General features: G+C 42.2%; 1 protein-coding gene across 5 annotated transcripts in view; it reads right to left on the reverse strand.

Moving 5' to 3' along the window:
* syne1a (spectrin repeat containing, nuclear envelope 1a) overlaps positions 1-19,116 on the reverse strand; it is a 149,269-nt gene that overhangs the window by 9,722 nt on the left and 120,431 nt on the right. For 3 of the 5 annotated variants that reach the window (XM_042391297.1, XM_042391296.1, XM_042391294.1), the window contains 32 exons: positions 18,974-19,075; positions 18,733-18,852; positions 18,430-18,630; positions 18,165-18,338; positions 17,882-18,013; positions 17,568-17,764; positions 17,204-17,336; positions 16,886-17,068; positions 16,652-16,801; positions 16,350-16,526; positions 16,092-16,247; positions 15,852-16,007; positions 15,587-15,757; positions 15,213-15,346; positions 14,920-15,124; positions 13,637-13,819; positions 13,384-13,530; positions 13,119-13,273; positions 12,406-12,553; positions 12,182-12,276; positions 11,582-11,816; positions 10,880-11,074; positions 9,338-9,463; positions 7,889-8,044; positions 7,010-7,168; positions 6,261-6,427; positions 2,904-3,066; positions 2,063-2,250; positions 1,772-1,922; positions 1,035-1,217; positions 735-872; positions 237-428 (listed from right to left, as the gene is read on the reverse strand). In XM_042391297.1, the coding sequence (XP_042247231.1) occupies positions 237-428; positions 735-872; positions 1,035-1,217; positions 1,772-1,922; positions 2,063-2,250; positions 2,904-3,066; positions 6,261-6,427; positions 7,010-7,168; positions 7,889-8,044; positions 9,338-9,463; positions 10,880-11,074; positions 11,582-11,816; positions 12,182-12,276; positions 12,406-12,553; positions 13,119-13,273; positions 13,384-13,530; positions 13,637-13,819; positions 14,920-15,124; positions 15,213-15,346; positions 15,587-15,757; positions 15,852-16,007; positions 16,092-16,247; positions 16,350-16,526; positions 16,652-16,801; positions 16,886-17,068; positions 17,204-17,336; positions 17,568-17,764; positions 17,882-18,013; positions 18,165-18,338; positions 18,430-18,630; positions 18,733-18,852; positions 18,974-19,075 (5,172 nt within the window). Of the gene's footprint in view, positions 1-236; positions 429-734; positions 873-1,034; positions 1,218-1,771; positions 1,923-2,062; positions 2,251-2,903; positions 3,067-6,260; positions 6,428-7,009; positions 7,169-7,888; positions 8,051-9,337; positions 9,464-10,879; positions 11,075-11,581; positions 11,817-12,181; positions 12,277-12,405; positions 12,554-13,118; positions 13,274-13,383; positions 13,531-13,636; positions 13,820-14,919; positions 15,125-15,212; positions 15,347-15,586; positions 15,758-15,851; positions 16,008-16,091; positions 16,248-16,349; positions 16,527-16,651; positions 16,802-16,885; positions 17,069-17,203; positions 17,337-17,567; positions 17,765-17,881; positions 18,014-18,164; positions 18,339-18,429; positions 18,631-18,732; positions 18,853-18,973; positions 19,076-19,116 lie in introns of all 5 variants that reach the window. The other 2 variants (XM_042391295.1, XM_042391293.1) reach the window with 1 other exon arrangement.

Genomic DNA, 19,116 nt, shown 5'->3' on the forward strand with positions numbered 1-19,116 from the left:
CTAAAGTACAAATCCATTTAAGAAGCAGAGTAGGAATGAAAAGTTTAACAGTGCAGATACTTTAAAGTGAGCATGTGTGTTGTACTGACTGTTTACATTCTAATAAACTCTGTTCCTTGTCAGCTGTCAGCGGTAAACTATGTCGGACATGTTGTCAGCATGTCACAGATGGTGAAGGAGAGACAGCTGTTGTGTGAATTGTGTGAACGTGTTTACTGTGAGTCTGTGTAACTCACGGGCAGACGTGTGAGTTTCTTGTAGTATCTGTCAACTCGTCCAAAGACCTCCTGGCAGTATCTCTGCAGTTCCTCCAGCTCCTCTTCGATTACAGCTGCATCCAGAGGTTCACTCTTCTCGATCAGAGCTTCACCCTGCCGGAACACCAGCTCAATCTTCCCCGTGTTCAGGTAGATCTCCTGCTGGAACGCCTGAGCAAACACACACACCGCAGAGGTCAGAGCACAGGAGGGCCGCATCTAACAATAATTTTGATTTTTGGATAATCTATCTTCTGAGTAATCAACTAATCATGTATCTACTAAAATGTTCAAAATATTTCCTGTCACAGTTTAGCCAAATTTGATGTAAGACCTTAAAATTGTAAATTTACAGTGAAGGTTTTGTGTTGAAACATTGAGTCTTCATTTCACACCTCGGTTGTGTTATTTATCATGCTGGTCTCACCAAACTTAATTCAATATTCAATATTCAGACAGTGTGTTCCTCCTTCGTACCCTGAGCTGTTTTATCTTGGCCTGTACGTCACACTCAGAGAAATGCTCGATGTTTGTCAGCTGGAGGTCCATCTCAGTCAACCACACCAGGATGCTGTCTCGTGCCGTCTCAAACTCCTCCCTCTGGCTGATGAAGTGCTGCATGAACAGAGATCAGACACAAATATACTTAACTGCACTGTGTTTCTTTATCTTTTTAAATTAATTGAAGTATTTACATTGGACCCAAATGCATTGAATTGAACAACTACTGGCAAACCTCAGAGTCATTAAGTCAACACTGTGCACATGCGATGTTACCTTGAGTCTGCGTAGGATGGCGGCCACCCTCTTCTGCAGGTTATCCCATCGCCTGTTCCCATCATGCACCATTTCTCTGAGTCGGCAGGAGGAGTCGGTGCGGTTCTCGCGGGCCAGACGACGGTACTGCTTGTTGATCAGCTCCAGCTGGGTCAGACACTCCTGCACCTGACGCTGGAAGGCCTGCGACAAAAACACACATATCCATAAACACACAAATTATAGCTGTAAAAAAGGACATATTTACTTGGAAATATACATGCAATATATTATTATTTTTTACATGCATGCATAAAAAAAACAGTTAACAACGACTGAAATGCAGTACTGAAATGTGTTGAGAAATTCTATGTTTAACTCAAATGAACTTTCCAATCAGGCACAAATAGGGCACATGGCAATGGCCCAGACCAGACAGCCAGCAGGAATGTGCACGTGCAGAGTGATGGACTGCAGCAGCTGAACAGACCAGCGCAGACAAGTTTGAGTAACATGAGACACTTTTTTTCTCTTTCTGTTTCCTCTACCCTGCAGTGACTGTGTCTGTCTGTACTTCTTTTTGCCAACATGGAGAAATTTAACATGTGACAGAAAACTTTAAAAACATCAACGTGTGCACATATTAATACATTACGTGTAAAACTAGACATGCATTGGCTCTGTATATTCTTGTAAGTGACACACTTTCAGCTGTATTTTACTTTCTCTTTTTGCTAATAAATCTGAAGTAAACAAACCTCAAACTTCTTGAGCTCCTCTTTTGCGACGGTGTAGAGAACTCCAGAGGAGTTAGGCAGAGCTGCTGTCCTCTCTGAAGTCTTCAACCACTCCTCAAATCTGGAGTAATCATCCAGAAACTTCTGCCACAACCTCCATGTCTCCTCAATCCTGCACAGAGAAGATTCAGATATGAGGGAATTCATGTCATCAACTGATGTGTGTTCACACTGGCTGATGGGGCCTCATCTCAGATCGTGTTTGCATGTGAATATCATATACAAGACAGAATTTATCCAAGAGGCACTGACTTGAGCCTCCTCTCCATGGACATGGCGCAGATGTTTCTCCAGCGTCTGTCCAGCCCCCTGGTGGCCTGCTGGATGGAGTCACACTCCGTCTCTGTGGAGCAGGCGTCACAGTCGTGGAGGAGGACTTCACACAGGTTCAACACAGACGCCACACCTGTGCTGTGCTTCTCTATGTCCCTCTGCAGCTCCTGAACATTGTGCAGAATAGTAACTAGATTTTTGCAGCACTTAAAGATTATATGTGTAGTATTATGTGCTTGTCTGAAAACAGTTGATGTTGAAATGCATGCTCTTTTTGCACAGTAAAACAATTCAACAAATGCCCCCCAAAAGCACACAGTAAGAAGCCAGTCAGTCTGTGTTAACTAGGTCTGGAGAGTAAAGAGGTCAGTGGGGTCTTAGAATCCAGTCTAGATTTAGAACGGCATGTTGAGAGCAAGAAGGATACTGATACTGACTGTAGACTACAGTAGCTATAAACAAACAGCACACAGATGTATGCATGAGTCATGCTATGATTTCCTCATGTGCTTCAATGTCACTCCTTTTCCACCAACTCTGTTTGAATCATACTGTGAGTTATGCTCGTTCCCCCTAACTGTTTACATTCTTTTTTTTTTCCATGTATGTGTGCATGCACGTTGTGTCTTTGCAGGAGTTTGTGAAACTGCAGGTGCATACAGTATGTGTTTGTTTTCTTGGTTGTTATATTTGTTTATTTTCACTGTATCAGCTGCAAAGATAAGTAACAGTATTATTTAGCTGAAGATAATTTGCTTTACAATATTTTATTCCTCTAATAAGTAAAGTTTTCTGATTGTCTGTGTGTTGTCCCACTTGCCTGCTGCTGGTTGAGTTTCCTCTGGATCTCCTGGTCGTCACACGTATCGTAGACGATGGGCCTGGACAACTCAGTCTCGATGTGAGCCAGCCACGAACGCAGGCTGCTCATGTTTTTATCCAACTGCTGCACAGCCACCAGGGTCTCCCTCAGCTTCTTCACCCTGGTAGAAAAACAGGGTCAGAGAGAGAGAGAGAGAGAGAGTCATACATGTGACAGCTGTAAACAGACAGGGAGACAGTCTGGCAAAGGGAAAATATGCTGATAGATTCTTGCACATGTTGCTCAGTCAATCTGACGACATACAATAAAACATACTGTAAATGTATCCGGTAAATCCCTCAGTTTTAAAAGCTTGGGAACATGTGGAAATTTATAGAAGCATAAAACAAAACATCTTCAGCAAAGTGTAAGTTTCTTGATTTTTGCAGGTAAAAAAACATGTAAACAAGGAAAATGCTTTAATTCACTATAAGGAACCACAGATTGGACACAGTGCAACTTTGGATGTGGTTCTTGTATAATGGAAGGGTAATTGAAGAAAAAAAGGGTGTGAAGACTCTGTTACTATTCACATTGTGGACACAAAATAACAAAAACATGTTCTGCTAAAACAAAGCAGAAGAGTAATATGAGTATGAGATTATCTCTGATCTGAGCAGATATTTTTAAGCTTTGTATAGATAGAAGTGATGAAACCTCACTTGAACCCTGCACAACAACTGGAAACCATTCTGGATCTGCGAAAGCCTGACATTTAAAACCCCTTACCACTGTAATCTGCACAATGTGAAACATGTTTAGATTATCCATGGTGGCCAACTCTTACAAACGTTTGTCCAGCCAACATTTAACGCCTCACCCTGCAAAGCAATGCAACTCTCACTGTCTCACCAAACGGACTTGATAAATAAAGACGGTGGTGGCCATTTATTCAAATCTGATAACAACAGATACATCTAGTGGCGCTACTTTCACTTGCTATCCTGCAGCTCTGTTGTGCTCTTTATCAGCTGCTCTCAAAATTCCTAAACCTGCTGTTCAGTATCTCACAATGCAACATACTGAAGGATACAGTAAATTAACAATAAGACTATATAGCTTCACTCACGAGCCAATGCACGCAGCAGTCCTTGATCAAATAGAAACTACAAATAAATCATATTTACAAGTGTTTGTTCAACTTGTTGTACAAGGCTGCAGCGCTTCACTGCATCAGGTTGGTCACACTGTCAATCAGAAAATGATGCTACTGTCTAACTAAACACTTCTGCAATTGTCTCAAGTGTCTGGAACTTATTGTACTGTCCTGTGTGACCTGACTGGTTAAAATAACACTAAAAAGTATATTTTACATACTAGTTAAACCAGATCTGCATTCAACCATGAAGCTAAAACAAAATACATAAAATAAATCTTGCAGAAAAAAGACGCAGCCCTCTAAAAGTAAAGTAGAGATACTTTAAATACTTTTAATCTTGATTCTGCAAACACAACATAACATAGTCATGAAAGTGCATTAGAAAAATTAACTTTGTACTGTAGGTACATGAGGCTAGTTAGCTGTTATTTAAGACTGCAGATCTTTGTTGTGTTGTCTTAACCGCTCCAACATAAATTCTCAAATTTTTCCTGCCTGTTGACATCGCAGTCGCACTCTGGCAGATCCTCGCTTGGGCATCCTGCCATATTATCCGTCCCTAAATCCAAAACCATGGGGGCGCGAAATTCCCAAGGACAACGTTATAACGGCAGGAAGCGTTTCTGTGTCGAAGTAAAAACACTCTTCTCTTTCGTCTTCGTGCTCCACATGGGACTTTCTCTAAACTCTGTCTGTGGATAGGGGGGAGGGGCCAGAAGGTAGTGGCAGGGTGGCACAACTGTGACTTATCAACTGTTGCTCTTCAAGGTTAAAAAAAGAGAACCCCAAACAGGCGTGAGTGGATATGTGTGTGTGTGTGTGTGTGTATGTGAGAGATTGTGACTGCCTGAGAGTGACAAGTACTGCTGTTTCTAAAAGGAGACTTACAGTCAGAGGCATGTGCTGCAGAGCTGGCCTGCATCACAATATCATGAACAAAATACACACAGAAGGAGTGTCAACAGAAGAAAAGGTTGCCAGTTCCATGCATGTTGGTAAACTTTGATGATAGTGCACCGCAAGAAGGAAAGTCTTCTAGATAAAATATGTTTGCAGGAGAATAATCAATCCTTGTTTCAACTGAAAAAAAATCCAGAAGTTGTCGATAAATTAATCCACAAGATAAAAATGCAACGTTTTCCGCTCTCTCTTTCAGCTACAAACCGTCTGTCCTGTTGTTTTTTTTTAGTTATGGACGGATATAAAAAACAAAAGGAGTGCAGCTGTTCGTATGAGGTCTGTCCTCCCCTTCCTCCCTCCTCCAGGACAGTCCCAGCGGGCGACAGCCGGACAGCTCAAGGGGAAGGGTGGGATGAGAAAGTTGTGTTGCTAGGAGTCAAAGTTTGGATCAGCTCACTCAATTCAAAACAGAAATATGTTGTTTAAATTTTCCACAAAAAAAAGATCTTTTTCATATTAAATCAAAGTAAAAATGAGAATGACTCATGTTGCTGACTAGTTTGAAGCAATTTCAAAGTATTTTGGATTGACCCGACAGAAAACTGGTAAGCATGAGGGGCCAGAGTGCCAAAAAGGCAGAAAGACACAAAAGAGGAGGGATGAGGAATGTGAATCTCTTTGCTTAGTTTGCAGCTCAACTGAGTGGAAGCCCCTCTGACACCTGCAGGGAACTCAGGAAATGCCTCAGAAGAATTGTGGGAAAATAAATTCATCATGTCCTGGAGTGTCATGAGGGACAACACTGGAACAAACCCAGGCCAAGACGTGCCTCTGCTAACTTAAACCTTTCTCCACAAGGAGGAGTGATGCACTGTGTGGAGTAAAGAGAAATCACTGATTTCATTGAGAAGAATAAAAATTTGATGTCATCTGCCTGTGTGTGAGACCAATTTCTCAGTGCTAGTTATTAAAGTCATGGTTACCATCATTCATCAGGGAACAAACTGAAGGTAGACAATGCGTATAAACGCTTAAATGCACATGTTTGCACCTTTTAAACATCACTTCTGATCTTATGTCCATCCAAATCATATTTTCTATGATCCGTGCAATTAGTGACTTTATTTATGACCCTGAACCATCATTTTGATACACTTTAGGAAACAATGTGCTGTACAAGTAATATTTGATATTGATTTAAACTGGTTCCTCTCTTTTTCCAGTTTGCCAGTGTTCTCTTACCCCTGACAGAAACCACACAATCTCTGCCATCAAGCAACACTCTCCACATGGTTTTAAGAGTCTTGTACACCCACCTGGCAGCGATGAGATCCAGCAGGTGTTGCCAGCGCTCGCTGACTTTGCTGAGTTTGTGTTGGATCTCGGCCGCCTTGCTGTCTTGGCTGGACCTGGCCAGCCGCTCACCCATAACCTGCAGCTGCTGCTTGTTCTCCTGGGCCACACTGATCTCCTCCTGGTAATCCTGAGGGAGAAGACACCAAGCAGGTTAACACAGAGGTGTGATTGTGGTGTAAAGTTTGTGTGTGTGTGTGTGTGTGTGTGTGTGTGCATATAACTGTGCAGATGAGACTAAATTAGCCCATCAAAAGTTAGTGTGGTGTTATTTTCAGAGCAATGCACTTTTTGCTAAGTAAATATTTAATATCATATAACTGTATTCAAATCAGGCAGTCTAATAACAAGAAACTCTTAACTTGAATTTTTCTAACTCTTAATCAGAAAGCTAGAAATTGTCTTTTGTTCTTTTTTTAAATTTAAACATATGAGCACTTATTAAAAAAAACTTATTATACAGTACAGTAAGTATCTACAAGCTATAATAATCTTAGGTTAATTGCTTACTCTGATTATATTGCTAAAATAAAATAAACTTTTAGGTGTTATTTGTGCAGTAAATACAGTACATGGGCAAATACATCAATCAGTCAAGACCTGGAAATTCAAAACAATCCAAACTCAACTCAAGCACTTTTTTTGTTCATTCATTTCTACTTATGTGCATTTCAGGCATATTTTGTGTTGATAAGATGTGTGCTGAAATCACCTTGCGCAGCTTTTCAATCATCTCTTCAATGCTGATGTCTCCATTCTGAGAGACCTTGCTCTCCATCTGTGTGAGCCACTCACACAGCTCCTTGTTCTTCTCATTGAACACCGCCCACTCATTCAACTTCTCACACACCTGCTGCCTGCGTAGAGAAAGCTGAGGGGACAAGAGTGGGCGGCAGAGGGGTATTGTTGGGACAGAAAGGAAAAAGGAAGGGGGGGGGGGTGGGGGAGTAAGAGAGAGAAAGAAGGAGAAAAGGAAAGCAGAGGGACGAGGAGAGAAAAATAGTTAAAACATCACAAAGATGTGACAGAATTTGGCAGTAATTGAATGAAAAGAGAACTGGCGAAAGATAAAATGAAGACATAAAATGTAAAAATATAATGTATCACAGACTCATTATTTAATGCTTTGACTCTCCTTTCAGTCTTATCCAAACAGCCCCTGACAATAACACACAACTGAATAACAGTTTGTCCTGTGACGCCTGTGTTAGCCGTCGATGTGGAAAATTAGTAACAGCTGAGCTCTAACTCTGTCAAATGTACTGCAGCTGTTAGCACTGACTATCTTCAGCAAGGATCAGTAGTGTATAAGAATATACACAGTGCTCTAGCCAACATTTTTTAACATGGATTACTTCACCTGTCCTGTGTTTGCTTCAACTATCTGGGTTATGTAAAAGGCAAAAGACAGTTAAATTAAATCCACTGCGTGCCTTAAAGTGAGGATATACCCTAGAATGTAATAAAATTAAATATTAGTCTTAGAATACACAGAACAAAACCATATATATTGGGGAAACAAAGTAAAACTGGCTTTTTCAAACACCAAAGTAAAAAAAATCACAGGCATGTGGGTGTTGTGTGCATCTACCTGGTGGCAGACCTCCTCCCACTGGCGTTGTAGCAGCTGGAGGCGTTCCTGTAGGACAGTGATGTCATCTGAGCTCACCACGCCCTCCAAGGAATCCCTCAGCACGAACAAGGAAGTGAGGTCATCGGTCCAGCCCTCCACGCTGCTCTCCAACTCCTGCATCCACATGACATGACAAGAGTAAATACGAAATATGAATAAATACAAAGATACTTTAATATCAGTGTACAACCTCCTACAACCACAGACACAGTCAAACAGAGCAGGAAAATCAAAAGCACATCTTGCTCAACTGCAGCTGCTGCACCCTTAGAAATTAAAATGAGGAAAAGAAAAAATGCAAACTGACATGAATATTTAAAAAAAGAAAAAAAAGATTTATTCTAAATGCAAAGATCCCATACTGGTTTTCTGTAAATAGCATAAAAATAAGAGAGAAATGTTGCATTCAATGAAAATATAGCAGCTATATTGAAGGTTAAAGGCAGGATAAGGTAACAGAGGCATCCAACCTTGCATCCCCTCCTCCTCTGTCACTGTGATGGTTTTGCTGCGGTGTAATCATTTGTGGACCCGGAGAATGTCTCCATTGCGCAACACGCACAAAAGGCAGCACACACATGCACGCACACACATTTATATATACACCCCCACTGCAAGCAGGGATGCTTTCTCTCGCTCACTCTCATACGCACACACACTCTCTCTCTCTCTCTCTCTCTCTCTTTCTTTCTCTCTCACCCCACCCCCTCTCTCTCCTCAGCTGATGCTAACTATGTGCTGCTACACTCGCAGCAACCTCCTTCTCCCTGAGGAGCTGAGGATGTGTCATGCATGAAACATGGCTACTTACAGTGTCCAGTGGTTAACACAAACCGCAAGTGAGTATGATGTGAATTCTCACACAAATCAGAGTTGATTACTGTGGAAGCAAACAAGGATGATGTGAGCATCCTCATTTGTTCATTCCAGCATCATTTCTGCCTGAACTACACTGTTAAATCTTTACTAGGACAGGCTCTTTTTTTTTTAACCAAATTAACAGGAAAAAAAACCACATATGAGGTACCACAAATTATATATATAAAAAAATATTTTTTCAATTAGATAAACACCAGAAATGTGATTCCTCCACAGGAGAAAGTGTTATATAACTAGTAGTCTGAAAACCGAACAAACAAGGTCACACAATGAGACAGCAGCTGAGAGATAAAGTTTTTTTTTCATTGCTACTGTTTATCTGTTTGTCCCTGCAGCCAGATTAAGGGGGTTGAATGAGGACAAGTCTGTCTGTCTGTGTGTGCATGAGTGTGTGGAAAAAGAGAGAACAAGCATCTGTACATAATGTATACAAGAGGAAACGACAGTGGGATATTAAGTGAGGAGTATATGTATTGATGCAAAAAAATATCTAAGAAAGTATGTGTGTGTGTGTTATATTCTCCTCACCTTGCATCTGATTTGCTCTGAGTGTAGCTCCTCGTGGTGGTCGGGCAGTGACACAGACAGCTTCCTCTTAAAGGCCCTCAGCTTCTCCAGTGACGCGTCTATGCCCTTCTCACATCGCTCCCAGTTCTATACACACAAACAACAAGAATTAGAGCAGAAAACACACACACACACACACACACACACACACACACACACACACACACACACACACACACACACACACAAACCCACACAGATTGCAGATCTTTTCAGACTCAGAGAATCTGCTATTGCTGCAGCATCGGTATGAGTAAGCTGGAGAATACACAATCATAACCTGACACACATTATTACACACGCACGCACATCCACATATCTACCGAGGCTGCAGTCAGACCATATCAATCATCATGCTGTAGATAGCCCACTTAGCTCTGCACTCTAAATGCAATACCATGAGACAGAGTGACACAGCACAAGCCCAACCACCAAAGAAGAGAATTAACACAGCTTCATAACAAAAGAGGGAGGTTCTGCTCCAAAGGGCGCGGATTACAGCTATTTTTAGAATCTGAATAAGAGTCCAATTCAGGTTGAAGCAGGGTAATATTTGGTAAGAAATGCTGCAGAAAAATAGCATACCTGAAGCAAGAGTCATGGTGAAAGAGCACCCAGGGCTGGACTAGAATAGCTACAGTAGCTGTCCTCTTAAGTGCAAACAAAGGAGGACAGAGAGAGAGAGTAACTAAGATCATAGGAGAATAAGGTCAGGAGGAAGGGAGAACCAACTTCGACAAAAAAAATTCCCGGATGCATCTCATAAACTGCGTCACTCTGTTCCCCATTCAACACAGGACGCTATCACAGCCTGTGAAATCTACCATGCAAGCTGTAAATCATTACAGCTCACTGCACAGTGTCCACAGCCTGCATGTGTGTGTGTTTATGTAGATGTTTTCCCTGGGCTGGTCCTTTATCTTTGAACATGTGTGTCTTTTTTTACTGTCCAAGCATGAAGGTGTGTGCAGATTTGCTTGCACACGTTTATATGATGCTTAGTAATTTATCTGACAACAGAGGCGAATGTGCTCTACCTTCGTCCTTTACTTATTGACAGAACTTGAGGTGCAATGCTGCATAATTCACATGATAACCTGGTTTCACTGCTCTGCAACTAGGCAGGCTAATTAAGGGCTCAGGTGGGCCAATGCCCTTCAGCACCCTTCACAGCACCGTAACTCTGCAGCACGTTAAGACACAGCTTCTAGTTTAGCTTGCAACACAGATTCAACTCAGTAGCAAAGTATGTCCCATAATACTGCACTCTTTGATCTTTTTACCCTCAAAAATTGCCATTATACAGTAATTATATTTAAAAAAAATAAACTTTTCTAATGTTGCATGACAATCAGCATAGGAACAGTGAATGGAAACAATTAGGGTAAATTGAAACTTAAAGTCGATGCAGTCTGTATGTTAAGTTGCCATAAAGAGAGCAACAAGCCACAAAAGAAGAAGGAATGAAGCTTCACTATTTTTCCAGGTGTAGTTCAGACTGACCTTGAGTAAGCCGTGTAGCTCCCTCCTCTGCTGGTCCAGGCGGTGGTGGGCGTGCCTCCACCTCTCCTGAATCTCCATCAGCTCTGTCTGTAGCGTGGACTCGGCCCTGGTGTCAGCTGATAGCAGCAGGCTCCTCCCAGCCTCCACTGTCAGGATGTAGCCTCCCTGCTGCCTCTGGAGCACTCGCTCCCTCAGCTGCAGGATTACAGACAGGGACAGTGGACAGAGGGGGTACAGGTTAACTAAAGGAGTCTAAGGTTGGAGATGAAGTGAGGGTTTGTTAGCGGGGGGGGGGGGGGGGGGTTTGATTTGCTTTGGTTAATTAAGTGTTTAATTACAGAGTGAAAACAAGCAGGAGTAGTTTGAAATAGGGTATATGTTTGTGAAGATGCATATGGTAGATTTCAATGGATGAGCAACTATTTAAATGAGCTCAAGGTCCTCTTTCAGTGATCTTATGAAAAATACAAACTATTCTAATAAGTTTTATGAAAAAATAATTACTTCAGAGACTGAGTAGGAGTATCAGTGGCTGAAATCATCCCCGACCTAATCCACCTGCTATTACCCGAAGTTAATTTTGATCAGAATTGTGACTGACAGAGATAATAAAATCATAAATATTTTAGATAAACTAATTTCAATGGAGATAAGAAATTTGAATAAGTTCAGTAAAACTTCCTCCATTGTTTTGTAACCTACCTGTATCTGATCTAACAGGTTTCTGGCCTGCTGAAGAGCGACTGGTTCTCCTGGCTGATGTACATCCGGGTCACGTGTCACTTCCTGTAGCCATCGTAGCAGCTTCTCTGCCATCTCTCGGTAGTTCTGCCACTGGCGGACCAGACTATCAATAATGCCTCTACGCTGCTGGGCCCGTCTCACTACGCCCTGCCACTGATTGCTCAACAAGGCCAGCTTCACACTGAAATCATCTCTGTTAGTGGGACAAAAGTCAGAATAGAAAAATAAAAAATTGCACAACAAACTGGTATTTATCTCAGCACATAAAACTGTCCACACAATACTATTCATGTCCACTATCCACAGATACTCTCACATGCAGAAGACTAGAATAAACAAATCTAACTGCACATCTACTAGTTCATTAGTTCAGTCTGAATCCAAGTTATAAAACACTTCAATGATCCTGTAATTAAGAGGTTCTAATAAGCCTCTGTATGAAACCAAACATGGTTCAAATGCCTGATGGTTTACATGTTGAGCACATATGTTGCTCACAACTGGATACATATTTCCATCAAATAGGTAAAAATGTGAAATAAGATTGTCTGTCTTTACCTGTCGTCCACATGTCCTTGGTCCAGCATATGATGCCCATCGCCAATAATAGAGTAGAGAATCTGCTGTCTGCTGAACATCTCTGCCTGGAACAACTGCAAGTGTACAAACACATAAATACATCATTATCAACACTGTACACACTCAACAACAACCTTTAGTACACATCATTCACTCTCATTAAAAGCACACAAGCAACCATTTACAAACACTATCTCTCTGACCTCGTGGTCTCTCTGCTGCTCCAGCAGACTCTGGTAGTTGCCTGAGATCTCAGCAGCCAGCTTCTGTTCAGTCTGAGACAGGAAGTCCATCCAGGCTTCACACTTCTGGAGGAAGGTCTGATGCTGGAGCAGCACCGCCTGCAGTTTACTGGAGAGGGACAGAAGAAGTCAACAGTAGGAACACCACCAACAGGAACACACGAGATGAACTTTACTATTAACTTTTATGACTTTATTAATCATTTATACATAATTTTTATGTTTTACTGATCAGTCATAAACCTTTATAAAATTAAAGGAATTTGAGAGTTGCCAGGTTGTAAGTCCTTATTTAAGTGAAGGATACTTCTGCATATACATTCTACAAAGCCAGTGTAGCTTGCTTTGTCTTTTTAACAACCTCTTTATTAATACATAAGCGCCACAGGAACTGTTTGACCATCTATAACTACTCCTACTACCCTGAATAAAAGCTGTAGATCATCATGTTAAAGATGTTTTAGAATTCACTAATGGCTTATTGTAAAGCTAAAAACATAAGGACTTTTACTGATTACTCACTTACATTTCTAACTATGTGCTTTATGACTTTTTGTAAAGAGCAAAACTTCCTCTGATCATTTTTTTGTAGTTTTTTATACATTATAATGACTTATTGTGTGTAAAACCTCATAAAAATGAGGACTATGATCACATGTAATGTGTTTGGGTACCTGAACCTCTCAGTGAGGTGAGCAGAGTGAGTGGCCCAGGCTCTGTTGAGGCTCTGCAGGCGTTTAACATCTCTGTCACTGACTGGTAGCCTGTACACCAACTCATTAACACGCTCCAAGTCTGGAGACAGACTACTGAGCTTCAACAGATGAACCTGAGAACACATTATCAGACACTGTTAGCAGGAACATCTCAGGACCAAACACGGTCAAGAGAGAGAACGTTTGATTACAAAGAACTGGAAGCAGCGTTTTTTTTTTGTACCTTGAGTTTTTCCATACGCGTCTGAATCACACTGAGCTCTGGTGAGCCAACCAGGTCAGACTCCTTCAGCACCTCCTCAGCCTCCTCAGCCTGATGAATTAGTGTTTCCAACTGCTCTCTGAAACCCTCACAGGCCGAAGATCCAGACTAGAAATAGCCAGATAATCAGAGTGAGAAAAACAACAAATAACAGAGAGCACAGTGTTCAAGTGATAGATTGTACGTCATTCTGGCCATGCTCTCCTGACTCTACCTGAAGTACTTCCTGCTGCCTGTGGAGGGCGTGCTCTAGTGTTGCTAGGCGATGTGTGAGTGACAGGTGGTCTGACTGGAGGGCTGCAGAGGAGGAGGCGTCAACTTGGTTCTTCAGCTGTTCCCCTAAAGCCTGCAGCTGCTGGAGGGACTGCTGCACCGAATCCTGATCACCAAGGCACTCCTGCAACAGTAATGTCAGAGTGGCAGGTTAGGAAGAGAATCACTGAATCTATGCTATCGACACTAATGGCACACAGAGAACAGGACTGCGTATTCAATGCAAAGACAAAGAAAGAAAACTCATCATATCCAAAACGTCATAATTTAGGAGAAGCAAGACACATTTTGTTAATATTTTGATGTTTATCCAGTGGGTTTTGAGAGGGTTTCTATTGTGTGTAAGTGTGTTAGGATGAGTGAAACAAGAGTTGTGTGTCCTGTGGGTTTTGGTAAGCAACAACAATGGAAAAAGTCTTAAAAACAAATTATGTACATCAAGGTATACCCTGACATTCTGGTTCAATTTACTGAGTTTTGCTTTTCTATCAAGCACTTTTAATTTATATACCTGTGTTTTAATTTTATTTATTTGCACTTATTTGCTTTTGTATTATTCATTATTAATCTGTTTATTATTATCCTTTGTTACAACTGTTTAACTGGACAGCCATGGCTACATTATTTGTATGTTGCCTTAGTATATTCAAATAAAAAGAAAACAGTTCACAACAAAACTGTTTCCATCAGTGATCCTTGGTCAAAATAACCGCTTGCTTACAGTATTAGGACAGCATGTCTCTAGACATCACCCAGCACAGCTCTACAAGCCCAGCGTGACACCGGGGGACCCCTGTAGTGTAAATCAGGGGCCTGTCTTTCCCTTTGCAGTCTCCCTCTCAAAAGGCTTTTGTTAGATTGTGCTGTGAATCCACATTCAAGCAGACAAAAGGACAGGGTGCAGTTTGGTATTCTGCAGAGGGGATAGAGGCTTTGTGAATCCGTATAGTGAGCTGACAAGCTGTTTCAGAGCTTATTCACAATTCCTTACAAACCAAATGAGACTGACACCGTACCGGGAATTTCAGTATTCTGCCACGCTCTAATCAAAAATGCGGATTTCAAACCACAAAAAATGTTGGATTTATTTATGAACTAACATTAAACCTGGATCCTAGAACCAAAAACTATAAAAGAAAGTGGATTAAAGCGCTGACTTTGACCCATCGACTAAAAACGCTGACTCAATCATATACTGGAGGCCTACATTACATCTCTACTCACATTGCAGTCCTTTATCCAGACGCTGCTCTCCTCCTCTGTAATCTCCCTGTCAGTGGCGCTCTTCAGCAGGCGATCAGCACGTTCCTCCTGTTTCTGGACTGCTGTCACACACTGGCCGTATAACATCTTGTAGCGCTGCCACAAGCCCAGCAAGGCCTTACTGCTCCTTAACTGCTCTGAGATCTGCTCTAGTAGACGGTTCCACCTACAACAGAGCAGGAGAAACATGATGTTAAGGATTACGGCTGCAATGTCAGGGACACATTTTTCAAAAATTGTTTTATCCCAGCTACCTAATGTTGACGTCCCGGAGGGCTCTGTTGAGTGTTTCAGCCACAGATGGATGGCACTCTGTCAGTAGCTGGTGTGTTACGGAGCCAAACTTCCTCAGACTGCTCTCCTGCTTATCCATCTCCTCCTGCAGGTTCTGAGGGACAAATGATTACATTTCATTTTCAGTATTTAGATAAACATATTACTCAACATACACTGTTGGCAGACAAATCTCATGGAAAACTGATTAACGTGTCTTTTGAACACTGTGCAGATGTTACGTTCCACAATAATGTTCAACAATTGTTGCATCAGTTCTGCACCATAAATAGATTTTTCAGGATGTGCCACTTTGTCAAAATCAAGAGGGCTGCCTAGTTTCTGCACTCCTCACCTCCAGACTCTCCACCTGCTGCTTTACTGCCTCTAGAGACCCGTTAAGGAGGTGCAGCCTGGACACAGAGTACCTCCCCTCCATCAGGTAACCATTAATCTCCTCCGCAGCTCGTCTGTACAGTGTCCATTGCTCCAGCACTGACCGCAGGCTCACCTTCATCTGACTTATCTGATAGGAAGTAAGGGTGACAAATTAAGTGTTTTAGAGCATAATGAGAGAGTTTCATAAGGGATTCGGAAAAAAAAGTATCAGAGATGCTCACCATATGATCCAAATTAGCCCAGGACTGGTTCAGTCCTTTAAGGGTCTCCTTGACAACAGAGCAGGCTCCTCCTTTCTTATCCTGAATGAGTGCGTTTCCTCGTTCCTCTGCTTTCTCTAGATCCTTCTCTTTTTCCTTCACTAATTCCTCCAACTCCTGTTAGAACAACAATTTACTTTAGGAAATAAAACATTTATAAAAACTCTGTGTGTGGTATTCATGGCCGTGCTGTACTCCTACCTGACAGTCTTTAAGTGCATTCTGCACCGATGCTACATCCTCTATCCTGTGTCTCTTCTTCAGTTTCTCCTCCTGTAGTGTGAGCCAGGTTTTCAAGGCCTGGACTCCATTTTCATGCTCTAACCAACCTTCCAAAAGTCCTTCCAAAAGCTGAATCTAAAATACGAACACAATTCAGAAATATTTCACAACTCAGAAACTGCAAAGTAAGAATACGAGAAGAAAACATTTTAAATGTAAATGTTGACTAAACATTACCTTTTCAGTGATGAGTCCCTGCAGTATCTGCCATCGTCTGTTCATGGCTCCCAGCTTCTCAGCAAAGTCTGTTTTATCACTGCGCTTTCCCTCCACATCCTGACTGCTGATCTGCAGCACTGACTGATTAACAAAGTCCACAGTCAACTGCTTACACGTCAGATCGATGCGGAAACCCTGTGAAATACAGATGACACAAAATACGACTTGATCAGGAAGAGGGAATTGACCCTTCTGAGCTTGACCAGAATGGTACAACTACTGAAGTCTTTGTGTGTGAACAGAAAAAAACTGTTTTGTACCTTATATTTCTGCAAGAAGTTCTGGACCACCTCTGAGCCTACAGCTTCCATAATCTTGTCCTGGTCTTCATTGATGATGTTCTCCATGAGAGAGATCCAGCTCATTAGCTCTAGAATAGCGTGTCGTGATGCCAGCTTCTCCATCTGCAACTAAGGGACGCGAGCAGAGGGGTTACAATGGTACAAAAAGCCAAAATACACTGTTCATCTACAATGTCTGTGCTGTTCTCAGACCTGGTGTAGCTTCTCTTGTACTACGGGAATACGAGTCAGCAGCTCAGCCCACTGAGTATCGATGTGGCCCAGCGCTGTCCTCAGACCAGCTGTATCTACTCTTTTTAAACGTAGAAGCTGGTTGCCTGTGCTCAGCACAGATGAACGCAAAGATGACTTAGCATCCACCTCTTTGGAAAACTCCTATCAGAAGCAGCAGTGACAAAAAAAAAGTTGTAATTTTATCATACATTGATTAAACCAATCTGAATATTGTGTATAGACATTATTATTAGTTCTGTGGTACATATTTGATGCTGATTTGATAACTTAACAAACCAGAAAGGCATAAAGGTGGTCTCTGACAGTCTCCAGCTCCTGAGGCACAGTCACAGACTGGGTTGTCCAAAACTCCAGCCTGTCCAGAGCTGACTGCAACCAGTGACTCAACTCTGCTGACTCACTCTGGTACCTGGGATTTACATACACAGAGGGTAACATATTAACAATTTAAGATATACTTTTAACTATATTCAGCCTGCATGAGTCCCAAAGATAATTAAAAACCAAGAAAATCTCAAATCTCAAAGACCTACAGTATGTAACTGATTTCAGATTTGATACCTGACACAATTTTGTAGTTTCTAAAGAATAAAGACAAACTGGAAAACAAAAGAAACTCAGTCCACTGCCAGAGCCTGACCTGCTCCAGTGTTTGAGCGTGGAGTCGAGGCGGTGTAACTCCTTGTTGACCTTGGTGGTGGAGGAGAGCCAGTGTTCTCCTAGCTGGGTCAACTGGTTCTCCAAATCTGAACAGCCGACAGACAGAAGAAGCCTCTTGCCCTCCTCCAGGACCTGGTACAACTGGGGCTGATGCTCAGTCAGGCTGGCCTTCAGACGCTAGAGGATCGAGGGGAGAACAGATGGAAAAGAGTTAAAATATGATATTCAAACAAGCATGCACAACCGCAGCTTTCAGGGTGAGTAGGTGTGTGCAGTCTGTACATTGTCCCTTACCTGATAGAGACTAATCCTTTCAATAAGCCTCTCTTCTGTCTCCTCCACCAGACCCACAGTGGGGATGCTACACTCCACAGACTCCAGCTGTCGACACAGAGCCTGGTAGTCTTCCACAAGCCTGCTCCATGACTGGCCAAGACAGGAGACAGGATAGAGTCTGTTATTTATTGTAGTCCCACATGTTGCTTTATTTGATATTTGTGTATTGTCATCAACTTTGTTATCTGCTATATATCAGTTGCTCCTTTCCCCCATCCTTCTATTATTCACTCATTCCCACCTCCAGTATGCCCTCCAGCTCCACTCCCCTCCTGTGGGCCTGTTTCAGCACACTGTGGGCTAAGGCCATGGTCTCCTCCAGGGCCTGGCTTTCCCTCTGTGCTACCAGACCAGACACTTTACTATAAAATGTCTGGGTGAGGATCATATGGCATTCCAGACCCTGGAAGAACTCCTGGAGTAAAAGAGAACATGTTTGAGACACAACATTAGAGAAGAGAGATAAAAGATAAAGAGATAAAAATAATTCCACCACCACTCCTTACTTTGTGTTTGTCCAGTGACATCTGGACCTCTATGACCGAGGCTACTGTCATCTTCTGGTCGGCAGCCATCTTGTCCTGAGCGGTGTCCACCAGGTCTGTCAGGTCATGAAGTGCAGCTTCATACTGAGCCTTGAGAGACAAGCCGTGGTTCAGGCTGCTACGTCTGGAGCCCACCATCAGCACAAGCTCCTCATATGCATCCTACACAGAACCATCGACATGTCAGTCAGTAAACGTTTAAACTCTGGTAGCTCATGACTCTTGGAGAGTTAATGAGTTAATGAGTTAAGAGTTTAATATCACCTGTAGTTTGAGTAGTTCCTGGTTGGAGATTTGGTCAGACTGGAGTCCCTCTCCTCTGGTCTTCAGCTCAGTCACTCTCTGCTCAAACTCCTTCAGACTGTCCTCGACCTCTGATAATGTCTACAAAAGACGCAACGTATTCAATGGAAATATCTTTTTAGAAGCTACTTCTTATTTGCTATATCGCTGAGATGGCTTTATTTTGTATCTTTTGTGTATCAGCTGTTGGTTGGTATCATACCTCTATCTGTTTGGATGCAGGTCTGTCCACAGTTCCAGCCATCTTCTGTAGCAACTGGTGTTTACTTTCACTCAAAGCTGTGAACAGCATTCTTAGTTCATTCTGGCCAGGACAGCAAAAACAGTGTTAAAGAGTAACAGATG

This window comes from Thunnus maccoyii, chromosome 17, assembly GCF_910596095.1.
Source record: "Thunnus maccoyii chromosome 17, fThuMac1.1, whole genome shotgun sequence".
In the NCBI taxonomy this organism is placed as follows: Eukaryota; Metazoa; Chordata; class Actinopteri; order Scombriformes; family Scombridae; genus Thunnus; species Thunnus maccoyii.